Source organism: Mytilus edulis, chromosome 3 (genome assembly GCF_963676685.1).
Source record: "Mytilus edulis chromosome 3, xbMytEdul2.2, whole genome shotgun sequence".
Classification (NCBI taxonomy): Eukaryota; Metazoa; Mollusca; class Bivalvia; order Mytilida; family Mytilidae; genus Mytilus; species Mytilus edulis.
In genome coordinates, this window is record NC_092346.1 from 76,664,666 (window position 1) to 76,690,264 (window position 25,599).

Below are 25,599 nucleotides of genomic sequence, written 5' to 3' on the forward strand. Positions count from 1 at the left end.
CATGTTTTTTTTCTTTGTTAGTCTGATCTTCCTTTTATTTAGGGGGGTTTGGGAAAGCATGTGCTTAACAATTTAACAATTCTTGTTCCTACCACATCTTTAATTCATACTAAATGTTGAATTTCTATTTTAATCTTATATTTCTTTTGTCCCTTTATATAAAACAAGAGGATTTTGTATGATTGTTAATAAGACAACTCTCCATCAGAGACCAAATGACATAGAAGTAAACAATTTTAGGTCACTGCACGGTCTCCAACATTGAGGCTTAACCATACCTCATAGTAAGCTATAGCAGATTGATTGGTGGTTGTTTCAGGCTTTTAAAAGACCTTAGACAAATGACCAAAAAAAACCAAATAAGAAAACTTGCTGTCTTATATACAAAATAATAAAGGAAAAACAAATATGATGAACGGAATTACAGGCTACTACTCACAAGTAAACATACAGATAGTGACAGGGTTAAGGAGTCTTGCTAGCGCTTAATAGTTTACATATGAAATTTGTCAGATCGAAATCGACCAAATGCAAGTGCACGTAAACATGTACCTGTCTAAAAGACGGACGAAAGATACCAAAGGGACAGTCAAACTCATAAATCTAAAACAAACTGACAACGCCGTGGCTAAAAATGAAAAAGACAAACAAACAACAGCACACAGACATAACATAGAAAACTAAAGAATAAACAACACGAACCCCACCCAAAAACTAGGGGTGATCTCAGGTGCTCCGGAAGGGTAAGCAGATCCTGCTCCACATGCGGCACCCGTTCATGATCACTTCTGTAGCCAGTTAACTACGAACTTTTCAAACTGCAATAGTATCAAGACAACAAATATATTAAATTATAAAGGTATGCCATTTTGTTCATATACCAAGGGGAAACGCCTTGCAAAGAATTATTGTTAACTGTTTCATTGCATTTTAATAGAAAAGAGTGACTTTGTGGCAAAAACCCAACATTTTTATAGAAAATCCACAGCCTTTAATACAGAGATTTCTGTTATAAAATTTCAAAGAGATTACTCACTTGCTTTTCTATGATGTGCTAGCGTTTATTTTTAACAAAAAAGTTCTATACAACCTTTAAATTCCAAAAAATCCTTGTGTTGAGTCACTAGAGTCGAGCGCATCCTAAAAGGTGTACTAGATTTTGTCCATATTTATATTTATTTTTTTACCAATAACTAAATTAATAAACTAGTTCTAAGGAAATCAATGCTTCCACTGCATGTAATAATCCTATATCTATCAGTCATCAAATTGCCAAATATGAGAGTACAAGGGGAAAGGATGTGGATTTTCTTTAATCTTTCCATATGTTCAGCATTGAATCAACACAAGGATACATAATCCTTAAGACATTGATTGATTTTTTTAACATTAAAAATCGAAATCGTACAGCGAATTTTGTCTGTTTTGTAGTGTTCTCAATTTTCAAACAGTAACTTGACTTTGCTTTGAAATTATGTTCACCCTTTAAACGTTAACATATGTATTAATAGTCATTTGCATAAGGTCGATGCGTGGCTTACAAAATAGAATTCATTTACCCCTTTATAATAATATAATCTGGAGCATGAAGTCAAATGTGATGTCACTGTTGTTGTTGTCATCATGATGAAATAAAGATTACTAGTATTACCTAAAATAATCTGTACACAAAAATTTTACACGAACATCTTGAAATACACCTTGACTAAAGTTATCAAAGGTATCAGAATTATAAATTAGTACTCAAGACGCGAGTTTCGTCTACATTAGACTCATCGGTGACGCTCATATCAAACTATTTATTTAGCCAAAAAAGTAAAACGTTGAAGAGCATTGAAGTTATATATCGTTGAAAAAATTTGCATGCATGACAATATCTCAAAATGAGGCCCTTCTGGAAGTTTTCGACGTTTTCCAATAATAATGAAACATTAAAGCCTCGGTCACACCTTACCGGATAGCTCGAACGGACGCATAAAGCCTCGGTCACACCTTACCGGATTTTTAACGGATAAAACGGATGATAAACGGACTTCTACCGGACGTAAAGCGAACGTAAAACGGATGATGAACGGATAAATGCCAATTGAAAATTTCGCGTCAGAAATGTCAATTATTGGTATGTCAGATTTCTTAAGGTTCATGAATTCCTATTATTCATAATCGATCTTATAGTAATGACACATCTTCACAATCAAGCAGCTCTTTTTCAGGCCAGACACTGCCCTTTGACTGAATTTTAAAGACCAAACCAAAACCAGTTGCACAGAATCATTTTGAATATTTATGCGATTTACATGTATTATTATTGTCGCCTTTGATTTTTTCCGTATATCTTGTTTATCCGTTTTATCTGGTACGCTTCCGTTAGGTGTCCGTTTTATGCGGTACTCGTCCGTTGGATGAACGTTCGACATCCGTTCTTTCCGTTTCGTTTCCGTTTCTCGTACGTTGCATATTCGGTGTGTGTCCGTTATGCATCCGTTATACGTCTGTTTTATTCGGTCAGTACATCAATGGACTCCGACCGGATACCAATTTTGTCAACGGACAACTTTTATTTTCATCCGTTAGGCGTCCGTTCGTGCTATACGGTAAATGCCCGAGGCTTAATGCAAATATGTAGGACGAAAATACTGAAAAACCAATACATTGTGAACATAGAACATATGTTATTTGGTAGTTTATAGTAGTTTTATTTTCGATAATATGACTTCTCCTTCTTTAACAACTTAGGTTAAATTTTAATTTAAACAACAAGATTACATGATTTTCTGCATTTCCTCTTATATTTAATTATTGTACGACATTTCATTTTGCATAAATGTTTAAAGATTGTATGACAGGCATCTTACAAATGTTCATGTATACATCTGAGGGACGATGTACACTCCAAAACTATTGTCGAAATGCGCAACTGGTGCAGAAATACATATACCGTTAATATTGAAAGAGCTCTTGGTTTGATAGCCTACTTGTATAAAGGAATCTTTTATCAGTGAACATATTAAAGAAAATGCAAGCTTTGAATAAACGTACTACATGAATGACATACTCCATATGCAGGAGTAAAAAAGGATGCAGTTAATAACTACGATCTAAGAATGGTTTGTTTGTAAAATCAGAGGCAATCTTAGTTTACCGATGTTCAAATATAGCAAGTATATAAATTAAGATATAACAACTCGTGCAATCCATATACAGGTTGGGTTACCTGTTTGAATAGTTTTACATCCTTCATTTGTGGAGCCATTTATAGCTTGCTGTTCGGTGTAAGCCAATGCTCCGTGATGAGGGCCGAACTTTGGCCCATAATTGTTTCTTTTTACTGTATGGTGGTATGCTGTTTATCGCAATTAGTATGTTACGCGCGTGAATGATAACAGTATACTGACCTTATTTACAAGACGATGCGGTTATGAGGTTAATAGTGAACTATACACTCGCCAGCTTTACGGTCACATAAAAAACCGACAACTACTGAACATCATATTCCTGGATTGGGACAGGTGCAAACAAATGCAGCGGGTTTAATCGTTTAAATAGGTACCAACCTTCACCCTTATCTAAAACAATAGCGTAACATCACAACATAGATGGACACACTTGAAAATATCAATTGAAGTGGCTTAACTCGATTAAAAGACATATTAACGCTAATGAGCATCTCGAGATGAGCATACAATGAACAAATAAAATTGATCTATGATACAATGTGCAAATAAAATCAATAAGTTAAAGGGTGAAAAAATAAAGGCAACAGTAGTATACCGCTGTGAGATGTTTAACAATTTGAGAATAAACAACCTAAAACAAAAAGGGAAATTAATATAATTTTGTGGTAGGGTAAACAGTAAAAATAGTGAATGGAAATATTTTTCACCAATTAAAAAATTTTTGTTCATAGTACGAAGAAGTCAAAAATTTATTGAAATACAAAAAAGCTGATATAAAGACGAATTATAACCTTGAATTGATACTAATTCAATAGCAAACAAACAATAGACATTACAAAAAGTATAAACAGGTCAAACTAACAAGAAAGTACGATTTGACAGTACTCGCAGTTACTGCACGACAGTTAATAAAAAGCCAAAAACAATTAATAAAACAAAATCAAAACATGCATCAGAGACTAAAACAAGTGATCTACCTGCCACATCCGGACCAGTATGCTTCTTAGAGACCACTGAAGTGATCACACTGAAATATGGCTTATTCAATAAAAGAACATCGTCAATAATTTATCTGAAAATGAAACCAATAACTCGACACGATACTTCTTTCATTTTGGCTTTGAGAAAGTTATGTATGACATTTGTTTGATATGCGAGAACAATAAAAATAGGCTAGTAGGGGGGAGGGACAATTAGAACTAACTTCAATACTAATTGTTTGCCGATATACTCATAAGCCAACCAATATGTTTTTATGCCCCACCTACGATAGTAGAGGGGCATAATGTTTTCTGGTCTGTGTTCGTTCGTTCGTTCGTTCGTCCCGCTTCAGGTTAAAGTTTTTGGTCAAGGTAGTTTTTGATGAAGCTGAAGTCCAATCAACTTAAAACTAAGTACATTAGTTGATTATGATATGATCTTTCTAATTTTAAAGCCAAATTAGACTTTTGACCCCAATTTCACGGTCCATTGAACATAGAAAATTAAAGTGGGAGTTTCAGGTTAAAGTTTTTGGCCAAGGTAGTTTTTGATGAATCTGAAGTCCAATCAACTTGAAACTTAGTACACTTGTTGCTTACGATATGATCTTTCTTATTTCAAAGCCAAATTAGACTTTTGACCCCAATTTCACGGTCCATAGAACATAGAAAATTTAAGTGGGAGTTTCATGTTAAAGATTTTGGTCAAGGTAGTTTTTGATGAAGCTGAAGTCCAATCAACTTGAAACTAAGTACACTTGTTGCTTATGATATGATCTTTCTAATTTAAAGCCAAATTAGACTTTTGACCGTAATTTCACGGTACACTTAACATAGAAAATGAAAGTGGGATTTTCAGGTTAAAGCTTTTGGTCAAGGTAGCTTTTGTTGAAACTGAAGTCAAATCAACTTGAAACTTAGTACACATGTTCCCTATAGTATAATCTGTCTAATTTTAATGCCACATGATATTTATGCCCCACCTACGATAGTAGAGGGGCATTATGTTTTCTGGTCTGTGCGTCCGTTCGTCCGTCCGTCTGTTCGTTCGTTCGTTCGTTCGTCCGTTCGTTCGTCCGTCTGTCCCGCTTCAGGTTAAAGTTTTTGGTCAAGGTAGTTTTTGATGAAGTTGAAGTCCAATCAACTTGAAACTTAGTATACATGTGCCCTATGATATGATCTTTCTAATTTAAATGCCAAATTAGAGTTTTGACCCCAATTTTACGGTTCACTGAACATAGAAAATGATAGTGCAAATTTCAGGTTAAAGTTTTTGTCTTCAGGTTAAAGTTTTTGGTCAAGGTAGTTTTTGATGAAGTTGAAGTCCAATCAACTTGAAACTTAGTATACATGTGCCCTATGATATGATCTTTCTAATTTAAATGCCAAATTAGAGTTTTGACCCCAATTTTACGGTTCACTGAACATAGAAAATGATAGTGCAAATTTCAGGTTAAAGTTTTTGGTCAAGGTAGTTTTTGATAAAGTAGAAGTCCAATCAACTTGAAACTTAGTATACATGTTCCCTTTGATAAGATCATTCTAATTTTAATGCCAAATTAGAGAATTTAGTCCAATTTCACAGTCCTTTAAACATAGAAAATGATAGTGCGAGTGGGGCATCCGTGTACTGTGGACACATTCTTGTTTTACATTATTTCACGGTCAATGGAAAATGATTGAGTGGGGAATCAGTGTATTTTAGACACATGCTTGTTAATTCAAAGGTTCAACATAAGATCTATAAGACCACCAGGTCAAAGTTGAGAATACTACTGGTTTTTCCATAATCCTAGATACAGCATTTATGCATTCTTCGGAGAAATATGCGGTCCTTCATGATAGATCTGTTGGAAAATACATTACCAGAATATAAATAACATTTTGACGAGAAACATATTTATTTCATTTAAAACCAAGTGTGGAGAAAGCCAATCACGGAAAAAGATCTCGCTGATTGCATATCAAGTTACAGCTGCGTACTGCCATTTAAAACGTATATTTAAAGATCACATTTGAAGTCTGTTTTTATAAGTACAAGTTTACTTGTTGGAACTATAAATACATATCTACCCGATTAAACCGCTATAAAATCTAATGACCAACACGGAAGTTTGATGTAAGCAAAATAAAAATATTACTAGGTAAGACTCGTGAAAAGATTTTGTGTGAAAAATAATAATCAAAATGTTTTTGCTTTTGATTGTTTATATATCGTGCAAATGCATATTAAACTCAAAAATTTAAATAAGTAGTTTTGCTTTTGATTATTTGAATAATAATACCATGTAGAAAATTATCGACAATCTTTCTTATGAGGGCTTTGGATCGTTATGTAAACCGATACTTTAAATAATAAATAAAAGAACTGTACACATCAAACGTTTACAAATCAACATAAAAAAGGAAAAATGACTACAACTATTAAGAAATATTTTGATTAACACACACATATACGTACAAGTTTAAACCTGTAACATAATATTTTATAAATAGATTTGTTTTTGATAAATTTATCTATAATTTATTGTTTATCACTTTTTTAAAGGAGATTAATTTTGATTATTTTATTCTTAGGTATTTGATATTTTCTGATAAAATCAATATATATATATATATATTTATTAATAACATAGGTATTTCATTGTCTCAAACATGTCTGCTTTCATTATGAAAATATATTGTACAGGTTTTTGTTGTTAATTATTGAGGAGAACACACGAAGTGTAAAAGTTAGAAATTAACGAAAAACACCCGAATCTTTGATTTCAATCAATGCAAATGATATAGAAGTGCATTTGTTGAACACCTCATAACTACAGAAGCATAATTTTTTATGCTTATCGATCCTCTTTTAATAGATTAAACTTCATTATTTTAGGTCAGATAAATGTATTAATTTATACTTCGAATCCGTATATGAATGAAAGAGTATGTACGGTGAATTTTGACAAAAATGGATACCAAAACACAATAACAGAGATGTGTTACTTGTACAAAATGAATTAGTTTCCATTTGATGAATGGATGGAAACTTGTCAAAACAAAAAACAAAAAAAATATTGAACCTGAACAATGTCGAAATTTAATTTGATACTTCGCAAAGGTTGATTCCTCCAAATTTGTGTAAAATAACATTAAAAAAAAAAATAAGCCTGCAGGCTAACTTCAAGTCTTTTCTCATTTATAGATTGCATATAAGAGAGTGCTGATCAAATAAAAAGAGGTTGTGCATTCTGCGCAACAAATGTAAATAAACTTTTTAAAGATAACAGTAATTCTTGTTCAAAATTAAACAAAATACTGAGATGCGACAAATAGTTTTGAAAGTCTAGATAATTTCAATGGTACCAATTTTACTGTACTGTCAATTCGACCATTATTCAACCACCAATCTGGTCAAATGTTGTTAAGAACCATTCCTATCTCCATGGCAAATATGTTGTTGTATCCGCAAATAAAGCCACATAATAATTTTGAAGAAAGGTACAATAAAAAAACCATAACAAAAATGTTCTTTGTTTTTTTTTTAGATAAAACTGATGGAAGTTGTAACTGTATTCCTTGTCGTAAGTTACAATGTCTATGTTTTTACAAATAAGTTTCTTTGTTCGGATAACATCAAGTCCTTATGAATGACGATAGACTCTCAATTTGAAATTGAAGAATAGTTGTGTAATTGTATGTTTAGTTCATACTTTCAACTATAAGTTGGTATCCTGCCTATCATATTGCAGTCGTATGAACCTATGCGAAGGATCTTTTTTTTTGTATTAAAAATATGTACTTCTTTCCATTTCTTTCTTTTTGACCGGGCCCGATTAGGTGGTGTTCCGTCTTACAAAGTTTACAACCATCATTTTGTACACAATTCCGGTCAATTTTGTGCTAGGGTTTGTCTCAACCTTACAGTGAGGTGAGAGTTTATTCCAGTGTTCAATACATTACTATGAATTTGAGATGATAAACACAAAAAAGCGCTGTTACTTTCCTTTTAGTATGTTTGTTTGCTGTGCATGAACTGATTTTGTGTCATTGATGGATAGACTGTTTATATTGTATATGCAATTGTATTTCCCGACATAGAATTAAACTTATTGGCAGATTTCTACTAATATGAGCAAAACGATGGGTGCAACACGTGTAGCAGATTCTGCTTATTTTCCTTATTCAAAATAAATCACTAAAGGTCATAATACGGCCTTCAACACGGAGCCTTGGCCAACATCGAAAAAGCACGCTATAAAGGACCCCAATATTGACTTGTGTAAACCGATTTACATGAGGGAACTAACAGTCTAATCTATATAAAAAAAAGAGACACAAGAAATACGTATGACCAACATCAGTTAACGCAACCACTGACCAACCGATTTCTGACTTAGAACAGGTGCAAGCAAATGCAGCGGATTTTAAAGATTTAACAGTCACACACCTTCACCCTTACACGAAGAAGCGGTGTAACATTACAATATAGAAAAGACACACTATACGTTATCAATTGAAATGAAACCAGTTTAAATCAACCATTTTCTACATACGAAAATGTCTGTACTAAGTCAGGAATATAACAGTTGCTATCCATTCGATTGATGTGTTTGAGCGATTGTTTTGCTATTTGATTATGGACTTTCCCTTTTGAGTTTTCCTCATAGTTCGGTTTTTTTCTTACTTTACTTTTAACTCAATCAAAAACATATTAAAATTATGTTGTTTTCGTGCGATTTCTTGTAAACCACGCAACCAAAGATTTAAAATTTTAATATGTTGTTATTGGTGACAACATGGAGCTCAATTGCAAGTTTGATATTGACGATTTTCAGTTTTGCGGTTTAGGAGTTATGTTCTGTGGAAAATAGTTTTACATTGTGGCAGTTAAAGTAAGCCTTCAAATGCCCTTATAATACAGAAAAGACATCTTTTCGTGTGCTGTTTTGAAGTTTTTGTAAGATGTCGATTTCGCATATATCATAATAAAAATGTATTGCTTGATGATCGATACTTTTTTTGAAACTTTTAATATTGATTTATCAAATGATAAAATGAAAATTAAGTGTCTTTTTTGCCTCATTTTTTTTAATGTTGCTTTTATAAAACGGAAGAACATTAACCCAGCTACAACACTTTTTTATGCATCGGCTTCGGCTGTTGGGTGTGAGTCAAGGCTCATTTTAAAATATGATGCAGGAATACAGACAACTAATGTGAATTTTCATTTAAAAGAACCAATTTATGATAAAAAATCTTATAAATATTAATCTTTTTACAAGTGTAGATTAGTTTTGGTTGTTTTTAAATTGTCATTTAAAAGGGAATCTTGGGAGTTCATGGAAATATCCTATTTTGTATTTTAGCCGGGGGAAAACGTACTGTGACCCTATCTTTTCTTTTGATATTCTCAAAGCATTGTTTGAAAGCTATCGTTTCCTAATTTATTTTACAATTCTATTATTTTGTTTAGTTTCTAATCACAAAGTGGTGTTTTTCCCTGTATAATCCATACAAAATGTGTAAATTTGTCACAACCTGTAGTGTGAGAAAATGCGCGGTGACCTAATATTTTTATTATATTTTTGAACATATATCAATAGATACGACGTTTTGGCAAAGTATGAACAAATTCTATCATTTCTATTTTAGACTCCCATACTACCTTAAGTTGAATATTTTTGAAGCTGAATCATAACTGAAAATAAGAAATTATGTAAACACGTTGCATAAAATAAAAAAGTAAGATATAAAATAATGTAAAATTTAATAAAGCTAGCACATTTGCAACAATACCTTACTTCCTATCAAAAGTTTGACTAAATTTTTGTTTTGCAGGTACCATTGGTAACATTAAATGCATACTTTCTCGGAAAAGTTAACCACACACGAGATGGTCGCTGTCCACATAATTTTGAAGAAAGACTAGCAAGATCAGAATTAGTGAACTGTACCCCAGTTGAAAAGTATCATTGTTTATTTAACTCAGACGACGTATTAGTAGAAGCTTGTTCCGACTATAAACAACTTCCTCCAGGTATGATAGATACGTTTTTCATTGTTTAATCTTTTTCATGAATACACCTTGCATGCACAAATAAATTGAAAACAAAAATCAAGCATCGAAAAAATATGACATATAAAACTAAAACAATACAAACTGGGATGCACTTTTTGCTCACGAAACAAAATTATGGAAGTTGACAAGTTATCAATGCAATCACAATTTTAGATTTATCTAAATTTTTCAAAGCTGTAAGCAGAGCAATTTTGATTATTTACAAATAAGAAAGGTCGACTATTAAAAAGTAAAAACACAAAAATACTGAACTCGGAGGAAAATTCAAAAAGGAAAGTCCAAAATTAAATGGCAAAATCAAAAGTCCAAACACATCAAACGAATGGATAACAACTGTCATATTCCTGACTAGGTAAAGGTTTTTGTCGTCCCTTTTCTCTGTAGTGCTTGTAACAACAAGAAGTCTGTCTGACTAACGATACCTTTGAACATATATTTTGCCTTTGAATTGTTTTCTCTCGATCAAACACTGAGGTAAAAAAAAACCAACAAATTAATTACTTTATACGATATATATTAAACCTTCAAATTTGACTTCAGATACTAGTAAACGAAAAAATAAAATAAATGATACATTGCAATCATCCCGTCTGTAAATTAAATGTTTCTAAAATGTTGTAAAACTCAAAGCACCGAGATCCCATGCGCTCTGATATACAGTACTTGAAACCTTATATGCTTTACTGTTTTAGCGATCAATCAGCGGTCATCGATCAGTCACCGATCAGTCAAGTTTGCGTCAAACTCACGTCAGCAATCCGTCAGACGTATAGTAAAAGTAAAAGTAATTTACTGATCGGACGGATAGTACCGATCGACCTTGCTGACGGATTGAACTTTTAGCTACCACGTCACATAATAAACTCATACAAATTACGAAATTTTAGTTTCGTTTAATTTAATTAAAATGGCGACCCGTGAAATATGAACCTTCGAGTACAACTGATTTTATTAATAATTTAACAAAGTTTTATGAATTGAAATGAAAAGAAATGTACAGGTAAAACCTAAATTAAAATATCCTCATTATAGAATGGTCATTTTCGTTTTTATTTAGATTAATATATATTTTCAAACCCGGCGAGTTCTAAAACGGTGTATTTATCGCGATTTTGATTTTATTATTTTCCAAAACAACTCGGGGAAAACGAAAAAAAAAAAAGGATCAGTTATTGACAATCATCTTTTAAAAGATTCTTTTAAAAAAACTTATCACAATCAGGGACTTTCTATATTGCTGCCAAAATCGAAGCCTTTAAAATAACAAATTATAAAACAAATGCTTGGTAATAATAAGAAAAATGAATAATTTTAAACAATGCAAACATCATAACATTATATTTTTCTGATTTTCTTTTTTACCTAAATAGACAAATAACCATTCCTCAACAATAAAAAGTACAAAAATCAAATGGCTGTCAAAGATTCCATGAAAATGAAGAAATAATTGCATGCGTGTTCAACCAAAACAAAACTTTAAGCATATTTATTCTTGAATTATTCACATTTTATACAAAATACATATGAAAATTCATTTATACAAACTGATTGCAATTGAAGTTACAATATTTTCCAAATTTTTTTCTTTAAGTAAGCATATTTGACGATGCACAGCCAATCCTGGTGTTCAAAAGGAATGAAATCATATGGCGGTTAATAATTTTTATCAAAATATCGACGTTTTACGTTTCCGGAAAAAAAGATGACGTTTCTGGGAAAGAAGTTTACGTTTCCGCAAATAAAAATCCTACTTTTCCGGGGAAAAAGTAACTATTCCCGAAAAAAATAAATCATTACTTTTCCGAAATTAATTAAAAAATACGTGTTGATCGAAAGCAAAGTCATTATACAAAATAAATATTTATTAATATAAAGGTCATCATAACATGCAAGTATACTTCATAATTAAAATGTATAAAAACATATTCATTGTGTAATCATACGTTTTTTTATTGAGTTAAGTCTGCCAATTGATATTTTATCGTATGTTTTTCTATGTTGTGATGTTATGCTATTGTTTCAGAAAAAGGGAGACGGTTTGGATCCATTAAAACGTTTAATCCCGCTGCAAATGTTTGCACCTGTCCTAAGTCAGGAATCTGATGTACAGTAGTTGTCGTTTGTTTATGTAATATATACGTGTTTCTCGTTTCTCGTTTTGTTTATATAGATTAGACCGTTGGTTTTCCCGTTTGAATGGTTTTACACTAGTAATTTTGGGGCCTTTTATAGCTTGTTGTTCGGTGTGAGCCAAGGCTCCGTGTTGAAGGTCGTACTTTAACCTATAATGGTTTACTTTTTAAATTGTTATTTGGATGGAGAGTTGTCTCATTGGCACTCACACCACATCTTCCTATATCTATATATGTACAAAATTCAGCACTAAATATAATCAGATATATCTTGATATGAGTTTCTAAGTCAGTTCTGGCAAATATTTGTAGCCAACACGTCGTACTGTGTACATAGTTCACAGTTGTACATTCACCGTTTACAAGTTTTGTATTTTGTTCAAGAGGGAAGTCTATCTTCTCCTTTTCATATTTCCGAACGGATGCTTTTACAGTTAGAGTTATCATCTTTATGTAAGATGTTGTTTGCAGTTTCAATAACACAACCACAAAGACAAAAATGATAGGATGGCTAGCGTAAAACTGCTCGTTCAGGTGGACATGAAAATACTCGGCACCATTCGTTGTTGTCTTTTCCTCGATGTCAGGAGGTGATGCCCAAAATGGTTGAAGGATATCTCAAATTGCAATTGCCATCTATATAAAATTTCAATATATAATCGGCAAACTTCATGCATTTATCGTCAGATGGAGCATTGGCTATTAATTCATCTAAGCATTCTTCAATCATGTCAGTTGGCAAGTAAGCCAAAGTTTGAGTAATCCTTACCAGAGTCAACTAGTTATATCTAGTATTATATATATTTTAAAAATAAGATCAGAACATTTTCTATATTAAAAAAATAAAATAGATAATTTATCTAATATATCTATTCAAATATTCATAATTTACCAGGTTAATTTCCGGAAAAGTAATAAATACATATTGCGGAAACGTATACTTTAAATTTGCGGAAACGTATTATTGGAAATATGAATAATTAGCGGAAATGCAATACGCCCAATAATATAGCAAAAACTGCATTTTTATTCCACAAAAAATCAAAGGTTAAGTATTTTAAATCTTATTATATCTAAATTGTAGTTGAAAGACTTATCTCGAGTTGTTTGAAATAATTGATTAATAGTATCATTTTTAATGAAAAGAATCATGCGAAAAAAATTTAATATGATTTCTCTGATGTTCTTTTAATGTTATGGAAAACAACCAATTATAAACTATAAAAAGTTCAAAAATCCAATGGCGATCAATAATTACCATTTTTGTAAGAAGAAGTTCATGATAATGATATGTATCAACTTTACTAAATACTTTTTCTAGGCATATCAATAAATACTAAAATACTATATATAGCCGATAGCCCAGCAATACTGGTGGACCCCATATTTTATTAAATATAAAAATAATATATATACACAATATACATGAAGCATAAGTATCAATGAACTATAAATAAACTTTCATAAGGAATACTTTGGAAAAACCAGTAAATTGTGTTCAAAAATATGGGCTCTGTCATCAACGATCCCGCCGGCCAGGAAAAACCAAAAGAAAACGAGTTACCTCGGTTAAAACTCCATTTAAACTACAGTCAAAAGACTACATTTTAAATAAAGTGGAAACTTTTGGAAACCTGTGTCCAAACCCAAATGCTCGGAAGACCGTCTCGAAAGGTACACTTGGACTGTATATCACTAAATAAATATACTACATGAAATAATAAATCAAGTTACTGTATAGTTAAATATAAATCCCTACTAAATACAAATTAGAATAACAATTCAATTGAAAATGAAATTTATTTCACTGTAACCCTGAATAACCTATCAAAATCATGGTCAAATCACGAACTATCAATAAATCTTCTGAACTTTCGTACAATGAACATATATCAATAAGAATATTATTGTTAATTGGATCCCTTTTTACTACTGGTCTACCGTTTAAACGTTTTACATTCAGTGATTTAACATACGAATTGTAAGTAGGATCAATAAAGCCATTAAGCTCATGGGCTCATTTGATAGAATATACAGCGGAGTCTATTACACTGGGAGAACAATGTTTGTCAATAAGATATATCAAGTAAAGCGCGACATGAACTGGGTTAGCAGGTAATTCTGACATGTTGTGTTCATTAATAAAGGTTTTCCATTGTTTGAAACCATAAAAATACTTTTTACTGGTATTTTCGGCTTTGTATTCCACAATAAAGCTGGACATCTTGTAAGCTATATTCTTTAGTTTGTTGTCCGGGGATATACCACTGTTGTCTATGGCAGCCTGGACGTTTTGTTCCAATCTTAAACCTGCAAATAATATTGATTACATTACAATTCTAGTTTGATTGCTAACATATGAAATCTCAGAATACGTTCATCAAATACTCCATTTTTACCACTACCTTTAACGACTGATTGCTGTTTTGGTAAAAAAAACCTTTGTGCCTTTAATAAACTTGGTGAGATTGTTCGATGCGAATAGCAACGGCCAAAATGGAGCTGAGTTCCATTCCGGTATAACAAGCGTGCTGTTTGCTTTGTCGTTTTCTACTTTGGAAGTGAGTGATGGTGGTGGAACTAACCAATTTGTTTCTGTGTTCCAGTTTTGACTAAATGCGTCAACTGCTTCCGTACCGGGATACCATATTTTAGAGTTAAATCGCTCACACTGTGTTTTATAGTGTGGCGAATCTGTCTATTGTATATGGACCCCATAACCTATTGATTTCATCAAATATATCAGAATGAATAGCCCAATCATCATGATCAGTGTGTCGACTGAGCTTGTCTTCATGTGTGTTGTTCTCTCTTGGAACCCATTGTGTAATTATATTTATATTGCTATCAACACAAGTTTGTTTAATGTCAATCTTGACTGGTGCATACCAACTTGCTCTACCCAAGATTCAATCATAAAGGTATCTAGTGTTCAATCTAACTAAGTCACCAATGACTATCTGCATAAATATCAACTGACCAACAATGCTAGCTAAAAATCTAGATTCAAATATTTCTCCCCCTTCGTTTGTTTCTTCTATTAAAAATCTAATCTTTTTCTCAGTTTTTATAATTCTATCTTTATTAACAAATATTTTACCTATATTTTTATCCCAAGTATACCCTAGCCATTTTAATCTCTGGCTTGGTAACCAAAAACACTTCTCATGTGCAATAAAAAAAAAATAAAAAATTCTAGTTTATATTAAACTATTTGACTGCTCTCTTTGCATTGTTCAAAATTGCTATCTCCACACCCAACCCATCGTCTAGAAACATTATTAATCTTTTGCCTTCAGATCGCAAATGCTTATCTTCTTCTCTAAGTACTTTTGTAAATATGTACCCTGCAGTTGATATACCGAAAGGAAGAACATTGAAAACGAAATATTTCGTATTACCATCAAAATTCCAAGCAAAACCTAAGAAAGTTCTGTGAATATCTGAGATTTCCAAATGATGATAAGCAGATCTAATATCGAAACTAAATAAATAATCTCCTTTTTGAAAGAGATTTCTTGCTATCTTAGTATCCTCGTACTTGTAACTAAATTTAAAAAGATGTGGATTCAAATGACTACAATCTAGAACTAATCTTGGTTTATTTTTATTAAATGTTACTGTAAGCGAATTTATTACAGTTGGTTTCGAATAAACCTCGGAAATGCACCTTTTTTTAAGAAGCTTGTGAATTTCTTCAACAACAAATTCTTCATTGTTTAAAGATGATCTGTTATTTTTCAAATGCTTAACATCTGGTTCCATTTTTAACGGTAACTTATACCCGTTTTCAATAACATCAAGAATATGTGTACTAGTGGTAATAGCTTTCCATTCATGTAATTTTGACCTCAATTTACCTACTGGCGAGACAGGTATATCAACTTCTAGCAAAATGTGATCACCAATGACACTTGGTTTCGATTGAGTAATTTCTATCGTAAGTTTGTCTTCTTCTTTGCATTGTTTGTTTACATTTGCATTGAATGAATTTTCAGCTTGACCAATATAACATTCTTTCATATTATAATACAAATTAGTACATTCAAAATTTTAAAATATACTTATCTTATCTTTCTTGTCAGGACAATCATTCGCCCAATGGCCCTTGTTGCCACAATTTAAACATCTCCCTGTTCTCCAAGTAGGGGTTGGATCTCCCTCTTTGGTGGAATATGGCACTTTCCTGACCGTCCTCGATTATTTTTTTTAGCTTGTCTGACTTGCTCCTACGTTCAGCTCTATTTTGCGCTCTTATCATCTTCTTTTCGTCTTCTGAGTCGACGGCAATTGGATAAGTGGTGTACTCCTTCACGACTCTCCAACCCAATTCGGATGAATCAGCGAGTTTAATGAGTTTTTTTCTGTCTCTTACAATTGCCATACCTTCAACAATCTTGTCTCTAGCTATGGATTCTACGGACAAATCTGGTCTGTCTAACTGTGCTTTTGCCTCCGTTAACTTCGTCAGGACTTTAACATCGTGCTTGTACTGGTTTTCGTTCCCCTTCCGTTGGAAGTATAGTTCTCCGACAAAGTCTGCTCAATCTTGGACATCTGGGATTGACTGATATCTCGCTGGGACTGATGGATATTTCCCTGGAATGTGGATAGCCTGTTATCTATCAAAGCGATGATTTGGTTAAGGGTATCCTGTTGTGATACTGCATTTTGTACTTCTTTGACAATAACTTGCTTTACGGAATTATCTAAACCGGAGTCCGTCATATTTCACTGTTTTCCAGTCTGATGCTTGGCTAGAAGTGACCAACAAGGGAAAATATTCCCGCTAAATATCAGAATCACGTGATACATGTATGTATATATGTGTACATAAGTACCCGTATCAGTAGTATTCACTAGTACCGTTATTACAATAATTTCCCACTATACTATCGAACCGTTGGAAATTATAATTATAACAAAACTATTAATCCACACAAACAAAGGTCTCAGCAATTTATACTGTTCTACAATTTTTCTTTTTTATTGCAATTAATTTTATTACAAATTAACGTGTAAATTAAGATGTCTTCGTAGAGGTCCGCGTTCATCAATTGTAAATACTGTCGAGTTCGGTTTACATAAGAATTTTGAATATATACGTATCCGTCCGATCCATGCATAAAATCAATTTACTGATCGATCGCTGACCGTTCTCACGATAACTCTCACATAGGATATTTGACTTATCTGGTGGACCCTATGGGTCCCTGATCATCGATTACTCATCGATTAGTCAAACATCCGTCACCGATCATTCACCGATCAGTCAAATTCAAGTCAAACAGAACGCCTACATTTGTAAGGTTGCAAGTACTGTAGATTGCCTTTGTCGTATTGGCACAATTTTTCGGAATTTTCAGTTATATATGCTCTTCAACGGCGTATTAAATTCGGTTTTGCTTATGTTTTGATTCGAGTTTAACTGGTAAGTTTTATATAGACAGATTGCACGTCTGTTGTACCATTTTATTTGCTTGGTATTATATGAGGTAAAACTATACGATAGAATACTCAAACGAATGCAGGTCAATGTATGTTGAATATTCCGAGTTTCCGTTTATAAGTAAATCTTTCATAGCATATTGAAATGATGTCAATTTCATAGCATAGATTTTTAACCGGATTTTTGTGACAAAAATGTCGGTTATTGATTTGGTTATGCTTGGCGGGCGGGCGGGTGGGTGGTCTGGTCGGGCGGTATCGGCAATCAAATGTTGTCCGTGCATTAACTCATAAACCGTTCAAGCAAAGTTTTTAAAATTTTAATATGTTGTTACTGACAACTAAATGATGGTCAAGTTCAATAATGGCGATTTTGACTTTTACAGTTCATGAGTTATGGTTCTTGAAAGATTGAAAAATGGCGTTTCCAGTCGTGTCCGTGCATTTACGCATGAACTGTTCTACCAAAGCTTCCCAAATTTTAATATGTTGTTACTGGTGACAAAATGGAGGTCAAGGTAAATAATGACGATTTTGACTTTTACCGTTCAGGAGTTATTGTTCTTGAAAGATTGAAAAATGTGTTTCCAGTCGTGTCCGTGCATTTACGCATGAACTGTTCTACCATAGCTTCCCAAATTTTAATATGTTGTTACTGATGACTAAATGGAGGTCAAGTTCAATAATGACGATTTTGACTTTTACCGTTCAGGAGTTATAGTTCTTGAAAGATCGTTAAATGATGTTTCCATTCACGTTGTTGCATTTACTCACGAACCATTCAATCTAAGCTTTTCAAATTTTAATATGTTGATACTGATGACAAAATAGAGGTTAAATTTGAAATTGACGATTTTCACATTCATTAATCATCAGTAATGGTTCTTGTGATATTGCCAGGACACAAATAAATGCTAATAAATCCGGTTTGCTGTCGTTGTGACAGCCTCTTCTTGTGATTCATATTACTTGTTTCATTATTTGAATAAAAATGTTTTATGACAGCTTTTGCAATAGACTTTGATATGATTGAAGGTAATTATCCCAGATTTAATAGTTATGCGACTGGAAATCCTATAGACTATGAAGCTTGTCCGGCAGATAGATTCCAACCATGGCCTGTAAAGTCATACGAAATAAGTGAATGTTTATCAATAAAGACAACATGTAGTGGCGAAGGACAAGAAATTTGTGACCCTGGGACTGATCGTAAGGACAGAACATGCAAGTGTGACTATAAATCAGGTTATGCTATGAATGGCGGTGTATGTTGTTCTCCGTCTGAATTACCAGACTGCTTTTGCTACAAAAAGATATGTGGCCTACATATGGAACTGGATGAAGGTAAAGCAATGTGGATTTTATTATGGTTATGTATTTTCTTTCTTTTTCGGAAATAAATGTATAATCGTATCGAATGAACTTAACTTAAAAAGATAATAAGTTATATAGATGTAAAGAATATTTTTAATTATATTTGAAAAAATATAAAGAATCATTAGAAAAAATATAAAAAATATTTTAAAAACATTTGTTTTAGCAAGTAATTGGTGTTCACTAAACAGACACATTTCTATTGCGTTATTCATTTGTGCAAGCAATCTTGTCACTTTCAGGGTACAACTGCATTAAGTGTAGCATTGCAAATACTGATGAAAGCGGTTCCACCTCTAGGTAGGTTTTCATAGCGTGAAACATTACTACAACGGTCTCACTTAATGTATATGTATAGAAGTAAAACATAAAAATGGATTTAAAAACAAATAAATATCGGCGCACTAGACCACTCGGCCACTTAGGCTACATAACATTTATGTTATTTTCTAATGTTGGTGTAATGCCGTGCCACGTATGCTTTGTCAAATCTAATATTCTAGAATTAGACCAGTTTAAATTGCGATGTGCTATCCAATTGGAATGTTGAATAGCAGCCACGTCGAATTAATCACCCTTTGTATATCATTTTGACCCTTTAACAAGTACGGATAATAACGAAAATAATTTATTAGTTACATAACTACAATAATTTAACATGTCTAATCAATGAAAATATTATAAAATATTATGTCGAATTTACGACAAATACTTTTGTAATTCATGCGTGAAATTATGCGCAGTCGAATACTCCCGAGCCACCTTAATTTCGTCACCTGTGAAATGTTAGAAACGTACCACTTAATATTGCACATTACATTGCATTGTTAGAAGATTATCTATGCAATCGCTGTTGTAAACACGCACAACCTACGTCACTTTTTGACATTTTAAAATTGAACAAGTGTTTTTTCGTTTTAAATTCATCAATTGAAAGATTGTTATAGTTAAATCAGAATAGATTGAAATGATTCATTTTACATCATAATCATACTGAAGAAGGATATCTGTTATCCGAGATATATTCCTTTTTTTTTTTTTTGGTCATGGAATTTCTTTAGGTATTTGCGTCTCCATGGAATTCAAAAGGAATCTTCTGTAATAATAAACTGTATATTAGTAACTACAATAAAAACACATTGAAAAATTAACGATCCGCGATGTGTATTCACCCAAAAAATATATTAGACATATAGAACTTGATTCACATACCTTTCGAATAATATTTCAATTTTTTTTAGGTAAAAAATAATACAAAAACGTGAATAAAATGAATTTATCTGTAGTATATAGATATAGGAACATGTGGTGTGAGTGCCAATGAAACAACTCTTCATCCATGTATGTTATGTATAAAGTATTTAATTATCGTTTAATTTAACATCGCGTACATTGGAAACCGGTGCAATACATTTCCGAGAAATATCATTACTGTTTCGCGTAAAAATCATTCCGTTCGCGCGTAGTATATCAACGGTAATCATTTGCAAGACTCACAACATATATAGAGCAAATCTGAAGAATAGACTCGTGAATGTTGGTTAGCACTGTTTTGAAAAATAATTCTATCAAATCCTTCATTCTGATGTTTTCGGAATGTCTAATTTAGAACTCATTTTTCTCTTTTTACTTTGCGTATAGCTGCTGGTTCACTGGAATACTCACTGCATATAATATTTGTTTTCTTGTCATACGTAAATTGGCATATGCTACTAGTGGAGCGAAATAAGCTTACTATTATGGAGTACCTTTGACCTCCTTCTTGTTAGTTAGGTTTGTTGATCGGTTTTCAGTTTTCTATGCAGTGTTTCGTAGCCGTGTATGTCTTTTCACTTTCACTGGTTTTCTTTCAACCATGGCACTTCTTTTTCTATCTCAGGAAGCCAAAGCCAGAGTCAGAGGTAACACACACATTTTCTTTCTTAAATTTGAAAATCGATTTGCTTTTACTTTTCGTCATATTTACCTTTGGCCTTTTTGCATCTTCTTGTTTTAGTGAGAATGTTACTTTACCATATAGACATACATCTACATTTAAGTCAAAAGAAACAGAGAGTGAGTATGAATATTGAATGTCTCTACGATATGTGCACTGGTAAACAAAACTACAATTATATGTTGGTATATTTTGATTAAAACTGTCAGCTGTGATGTATGTGTGTAGTCTACCTGGAAATAATGCTTGTGTAGTGTACTATAGATTAAAAAAAAACATTGTTCAAAATTCATGAAATGAATATTTATTTTTTTTTCTATTTTATCTCAGCTGGCTCGAAGGTTCAAGTGAGTTTTTTTCATCCGCTCGTCGTCCTTCGTCGTGTTCGTCGACGTCGGCGGAGGCGTGGTCGACCGCAGTAGTTAACTGTTACAAAACTTTCCTGCTCTGATCAAATTGGCCAAAATCATCGTTATGTTATCTAGTTTTAAAAATGTGTCCGATGATTCCGCCTGCCAACCAAGATAGCCGACATGGCTTTAAATAGAAACCTGTTGTAAATTTGCTGCCGCAGAATTGTTAATTTTATGGAATTTTGCAGTTTTTGGTTATTATCTTGAATATTTTTATAGATAGAAATAAACTGTTAACATCAATAATGTTTGGCAAAATAAAATCAACATATAACATGAAGAAAAACAATCGACCCTTACGAGTTATAACTGTCCTTTACAGTCCATATTTTTACATTTTTTTGTAATCTTGAAACTAATACAAATTTAACTAATCTTGGCCATGGTCGTCCTGATATGGTATCTAGTGAACACAATGTGTCTGATGACACCGTGTGATAATAAACATGGAAACCATGGCTAAAATAAAACACAGCAGTACAATACAGTTTGTGGCTTCTAACTCTGAAATCTAAGCATTTAGAGAAAGTCTGACATGGGTAAAAAGTTTATTAGGTTTACCTATATCTGCTCTGAAATGTCCGACGAATCAGACAACACTTTATTGAGTTGCTGTCCCTTAATTGGTAATTCTAAGGAAATTTTGAAGCTTTGGGGTATTATCTAAATATTATTATGATAAGGATAAACTCTAAACAGCAACGACATTTAGCAAAGTACGAACTAAAAATCAATCAATATGACAAATATTGTCAATTGACCTTTTAAGGAGTAATTGTCCTTTCCTTTGTAGTAATTGTTTTACAATTAATGGTTTACAAAGTTCTTCTCCACTTAATCTACTGGCCCCAAACAAATTAAAGTTAATCACAATTCTCAATCGATTTGTGACTTTCGAACAGCGGTATTCTACTGTTGTCTTTATGTATGTTAATTAAAAAAATTGTCTGATGCTAATGTCATCCAACCAACATGACCGCCATGGCTGAACATAGAACTTTTTTTATAGAGGTCTAATGGGAAATAAAAATAAAAATGCTAATAGTCAAGACTTCCAGACCTTTTTAGATAATGAGAAGGGTTTTTTTAGTAACTATTGTAGGACAACAATTGGATTGCCTGCTTTTGATGTAACAACTGAGCCTCTAACTCTAGTTTATTTTTTTTGTTACAGTAATTTTTATAAATTGATTGTTTTCAAAAGTATGAATTATTTGATATACTTATGATTGTTTCATGCCAGGCTCGTATAACATTAGCCGTGTTTGGCACAACTTTTTTAATTTTGAGTCATCAATGCTCTTCAACTTTGTAATTGTTTTCAACTAGTTTCACTGATGAGTCTTATATAGAAAGTCGCGTCTGACGTATAACATTTTAAGCCTGGTACTTTTCATAACTATGAATGTTTTATTGTCCTTATCAATACGCTTTTAGCCATAACAGAAAGTCAAATATGATGTATCTCTATTCTTATTTTCCACAATCCAGGAAAGCTACAAAAAATACATTTCTGTTGACTGTCAGTATGATCAAACGCTCAGCCATCCAGCAATGCATTACAAGGTGTCAATGCTTAGTGGATTTAATTTGGTTAAATCGATCAATGGTGAAGAAAATTAACATCAATCGCATACCCTGTATTACAGCAAATGCAAGGAAATGAATCATAAAGTTCACAAAGTTTAAAAGCTGTTTACAGCCGCCAAAGTTTATGGAAATTATACGGAAAACCTTCTGAAATTGTCGCACTCTATTCTTCATTTCTTGTGTTGTTATCCGACGTGTTGTACAACTTTATCCCACAATTTTCATTTAAACACGTAAATACAAGAAAAGTTTTTCGTTTGTTTTTCAGAATTCGTACATATTCAGAAAACCGCTGCGTATGCAAGTTTTATCGCAGTGGCCATATTTTGCTTCTTCTGCTTTATTAGTGAGTATAGAATATCACACTTTTCCAACTTTTTATTTGTTAATCGCCCATGTTTATTTATTGTTAGTCTACCGAGAGTTTCTTGCTCTTTTCTGAGCAGTTTACTTATAAACTCTCACAAAAAGCAGTTCCTCAATGTTTTTGATTTTTAATGGACTGAAAATCATCAATATATATCTGAGTGTGAAATCATATGACTCCTTTTCTTTTTGTATTTATTGCTATTTAGATTGATAAATTAGGTATTTACTTTTATTTAAATTGATTGATTAAGTATGTATTGTTATTCAAATTTTAATGTCTATCATGAATTTTATAGTTTAGCTCAAAAAGCACTTATCATTTCATCGCAAACAATGTAACAGTTTGTTAAACAAAATGCAATACGTTTACACTAAATCTACTTGTTGAAAAACTTCTACAATTGATTATTACATTTATAAGTAGAATTTCTGTTCTTTTTTTAAAAAGATTCATTAACATGAATTTGGGTAAATAAAGGCAACAGCAGTATGCCGCTTTTCAAAAGTCATAAAGGACATTTTAAGAAAAAATGGTGGATTGAACCTTGTTTTGTGGATAGTTAAACCTCGATTTTTATGGCAATGTTAAATATTCCGCTAAAATGACAACATTACATGACGAGAATACAGTACAAATAAATGCAGGACCAATCAAGACAGAGAAATACATAAATAAATAATATAATAGTTTATTTTGACATATTTACCACAAAATAGCAATGAAAAACTAGAATTAATTTAGGATAGTACACAAAAACAGCATAATAAAATTTACGAGCTGTGTATCTGTCACACAAATGTATCAGCCCTACGAGTAGTGATGTCACAAGCAAATTTCTGGAAACGAGTTAACCTTGTTTTTTATTGTTAACTTCCCATTCAAGGAATTTGGTGACAGTTTTATAGATGATATATTAATGTTCAATTGATCGACTTCTGAGATAAAAATTTCATAAACCAGTGAGTCTTAGTTTCCGCCTTTAAAGAAGACATGTGGAAATGTTGATACTTCATATCGATTCTATGCATTGTGTATTGTTTTCCATGGAACTTTTGTCTTTGTTAAACAGATATGTGTTTAGTACCATTTTGATTATACATGAACATGAAAGGAACAACAAAATGATTTCTTTATTCTTTATTTTATTTAGGTTTTTGGCGCATGATGAGACGACACAAGTACACAGAACAAATAAAAAAAACTATATATCTGATGTGTTTTGCCCTAGTGCTTATAGGCAACTGCGGTATGATTGTAGTTTTTGTTTGGTTTTATAGTTCTTTCTATATAATATATTTTTATATTTAAATTTGTTCTAATGTTGCACTTTTATATCCCTTTTTAAGATTGTGGCAGAGCTAAGCAGACATAGGGTATTTTTCCCAAGTAATTACATGTAATGTGTAATGCAGCAATTTTTGCATTACATGTTATTGTAATTTAATGCATTACAATAGAAAAAAGTAATGTAATATTATGTATTGCATGGCATTACTTTTTTCACATACAATAAATCTTTCACTCATTGTTAGATATTCAGCTATAGCAGAATTTAAGATTTTTGAATTACTTAAGTACATATTCATGTGGATATTGATTTATTTTTTCATTTAAAAAGCAAGACTTTAAAAATGTTTTATTGTTGTCAAAACATAAACGAATACCTTGATTAAATGTAAAATTGTCAATTGTCATAAAACACTAATTACTTTGTTTAACAACCAATCTGTTCACCATTTTGACACTTGGTAAAAATTAAGCTCTTTGTTTATTGTTTAATTAGGAAAGACATTCTTAGCAAATATTTTTGATTGTAATTATTAAAACAAATGTATATTTATATAATGAAGTTAACATTAGTTTTCTTTAGAGAAAACACAGAGGTGTATTCATTGAAACCCTTATGATGTTGAAACGTAACAGTTGTATTGAATAAACATTTATTTCATACTTAAGAATGTACACCTCTAATGAGTCAATTTCTTTTCGGATTAAACTTTTTTCTTAACCTGATTTTGTTACATCATATTGTTTTCAAAATGTTTAGATTTGTTTTCACTTAATAATAACATTTACAAATGTTTTGTGTAGTTCAATGCATTACTTTCCAAAA

General features: G+C 32.1%; 1 protein-coding gene across 1 annotated transcript in view; it reads left to right on the forward strand.

Annotated features, from left to right (window-relative positions):
- Positions 1 to 6,231: 6,231 nt before the first annotated feature.
- The window catches only part of LOC139515431 (serine/threonine-protein phosphatase 6 regulatory ankyrin repeat subunit A-like), a 61,988-nt gene continuing 42,620 nt past the window's right edge, over positions 6,232 to 25,599 (forward strand). The window contains exons 1-8 of the mRNA XM_071305001.1: positions 6,232 to 6,300; positions 7,690 to 7,725; positions 9,983 to 10,181; positions 18,839 to 19,147; positions 19,420 to 19,477; positions 21,174 to 21,232; positions 23,385 to 23,462; positions 24,637 to 24,732. Coding sequence (XP_071161102.1) covers positions 7,699 to 7,725; positions 9,983 to 10,181; positions 18,839 to 19,147; positions 19,420 to 19,477; positions 21,174 to 21,232; positions 23,385 to 23,462; positions 24,637 to 24,732 — 826 coding nt within the window. The 5' untranslated portion in view covers positions 6,232 to 6,300; positions 7,690 to 7,698. The remainder of the gene's footprint in view (positions 6,301 to 7,689; positions 7,726 to 9,982; positions 10,182 to 18,838; positions 19,148 to 19,419; positions 19,478 to 21,173; positions 21,233 to 23,384; positions 23,463 to 24,636; positions 24,733 to 25,599) is intronic.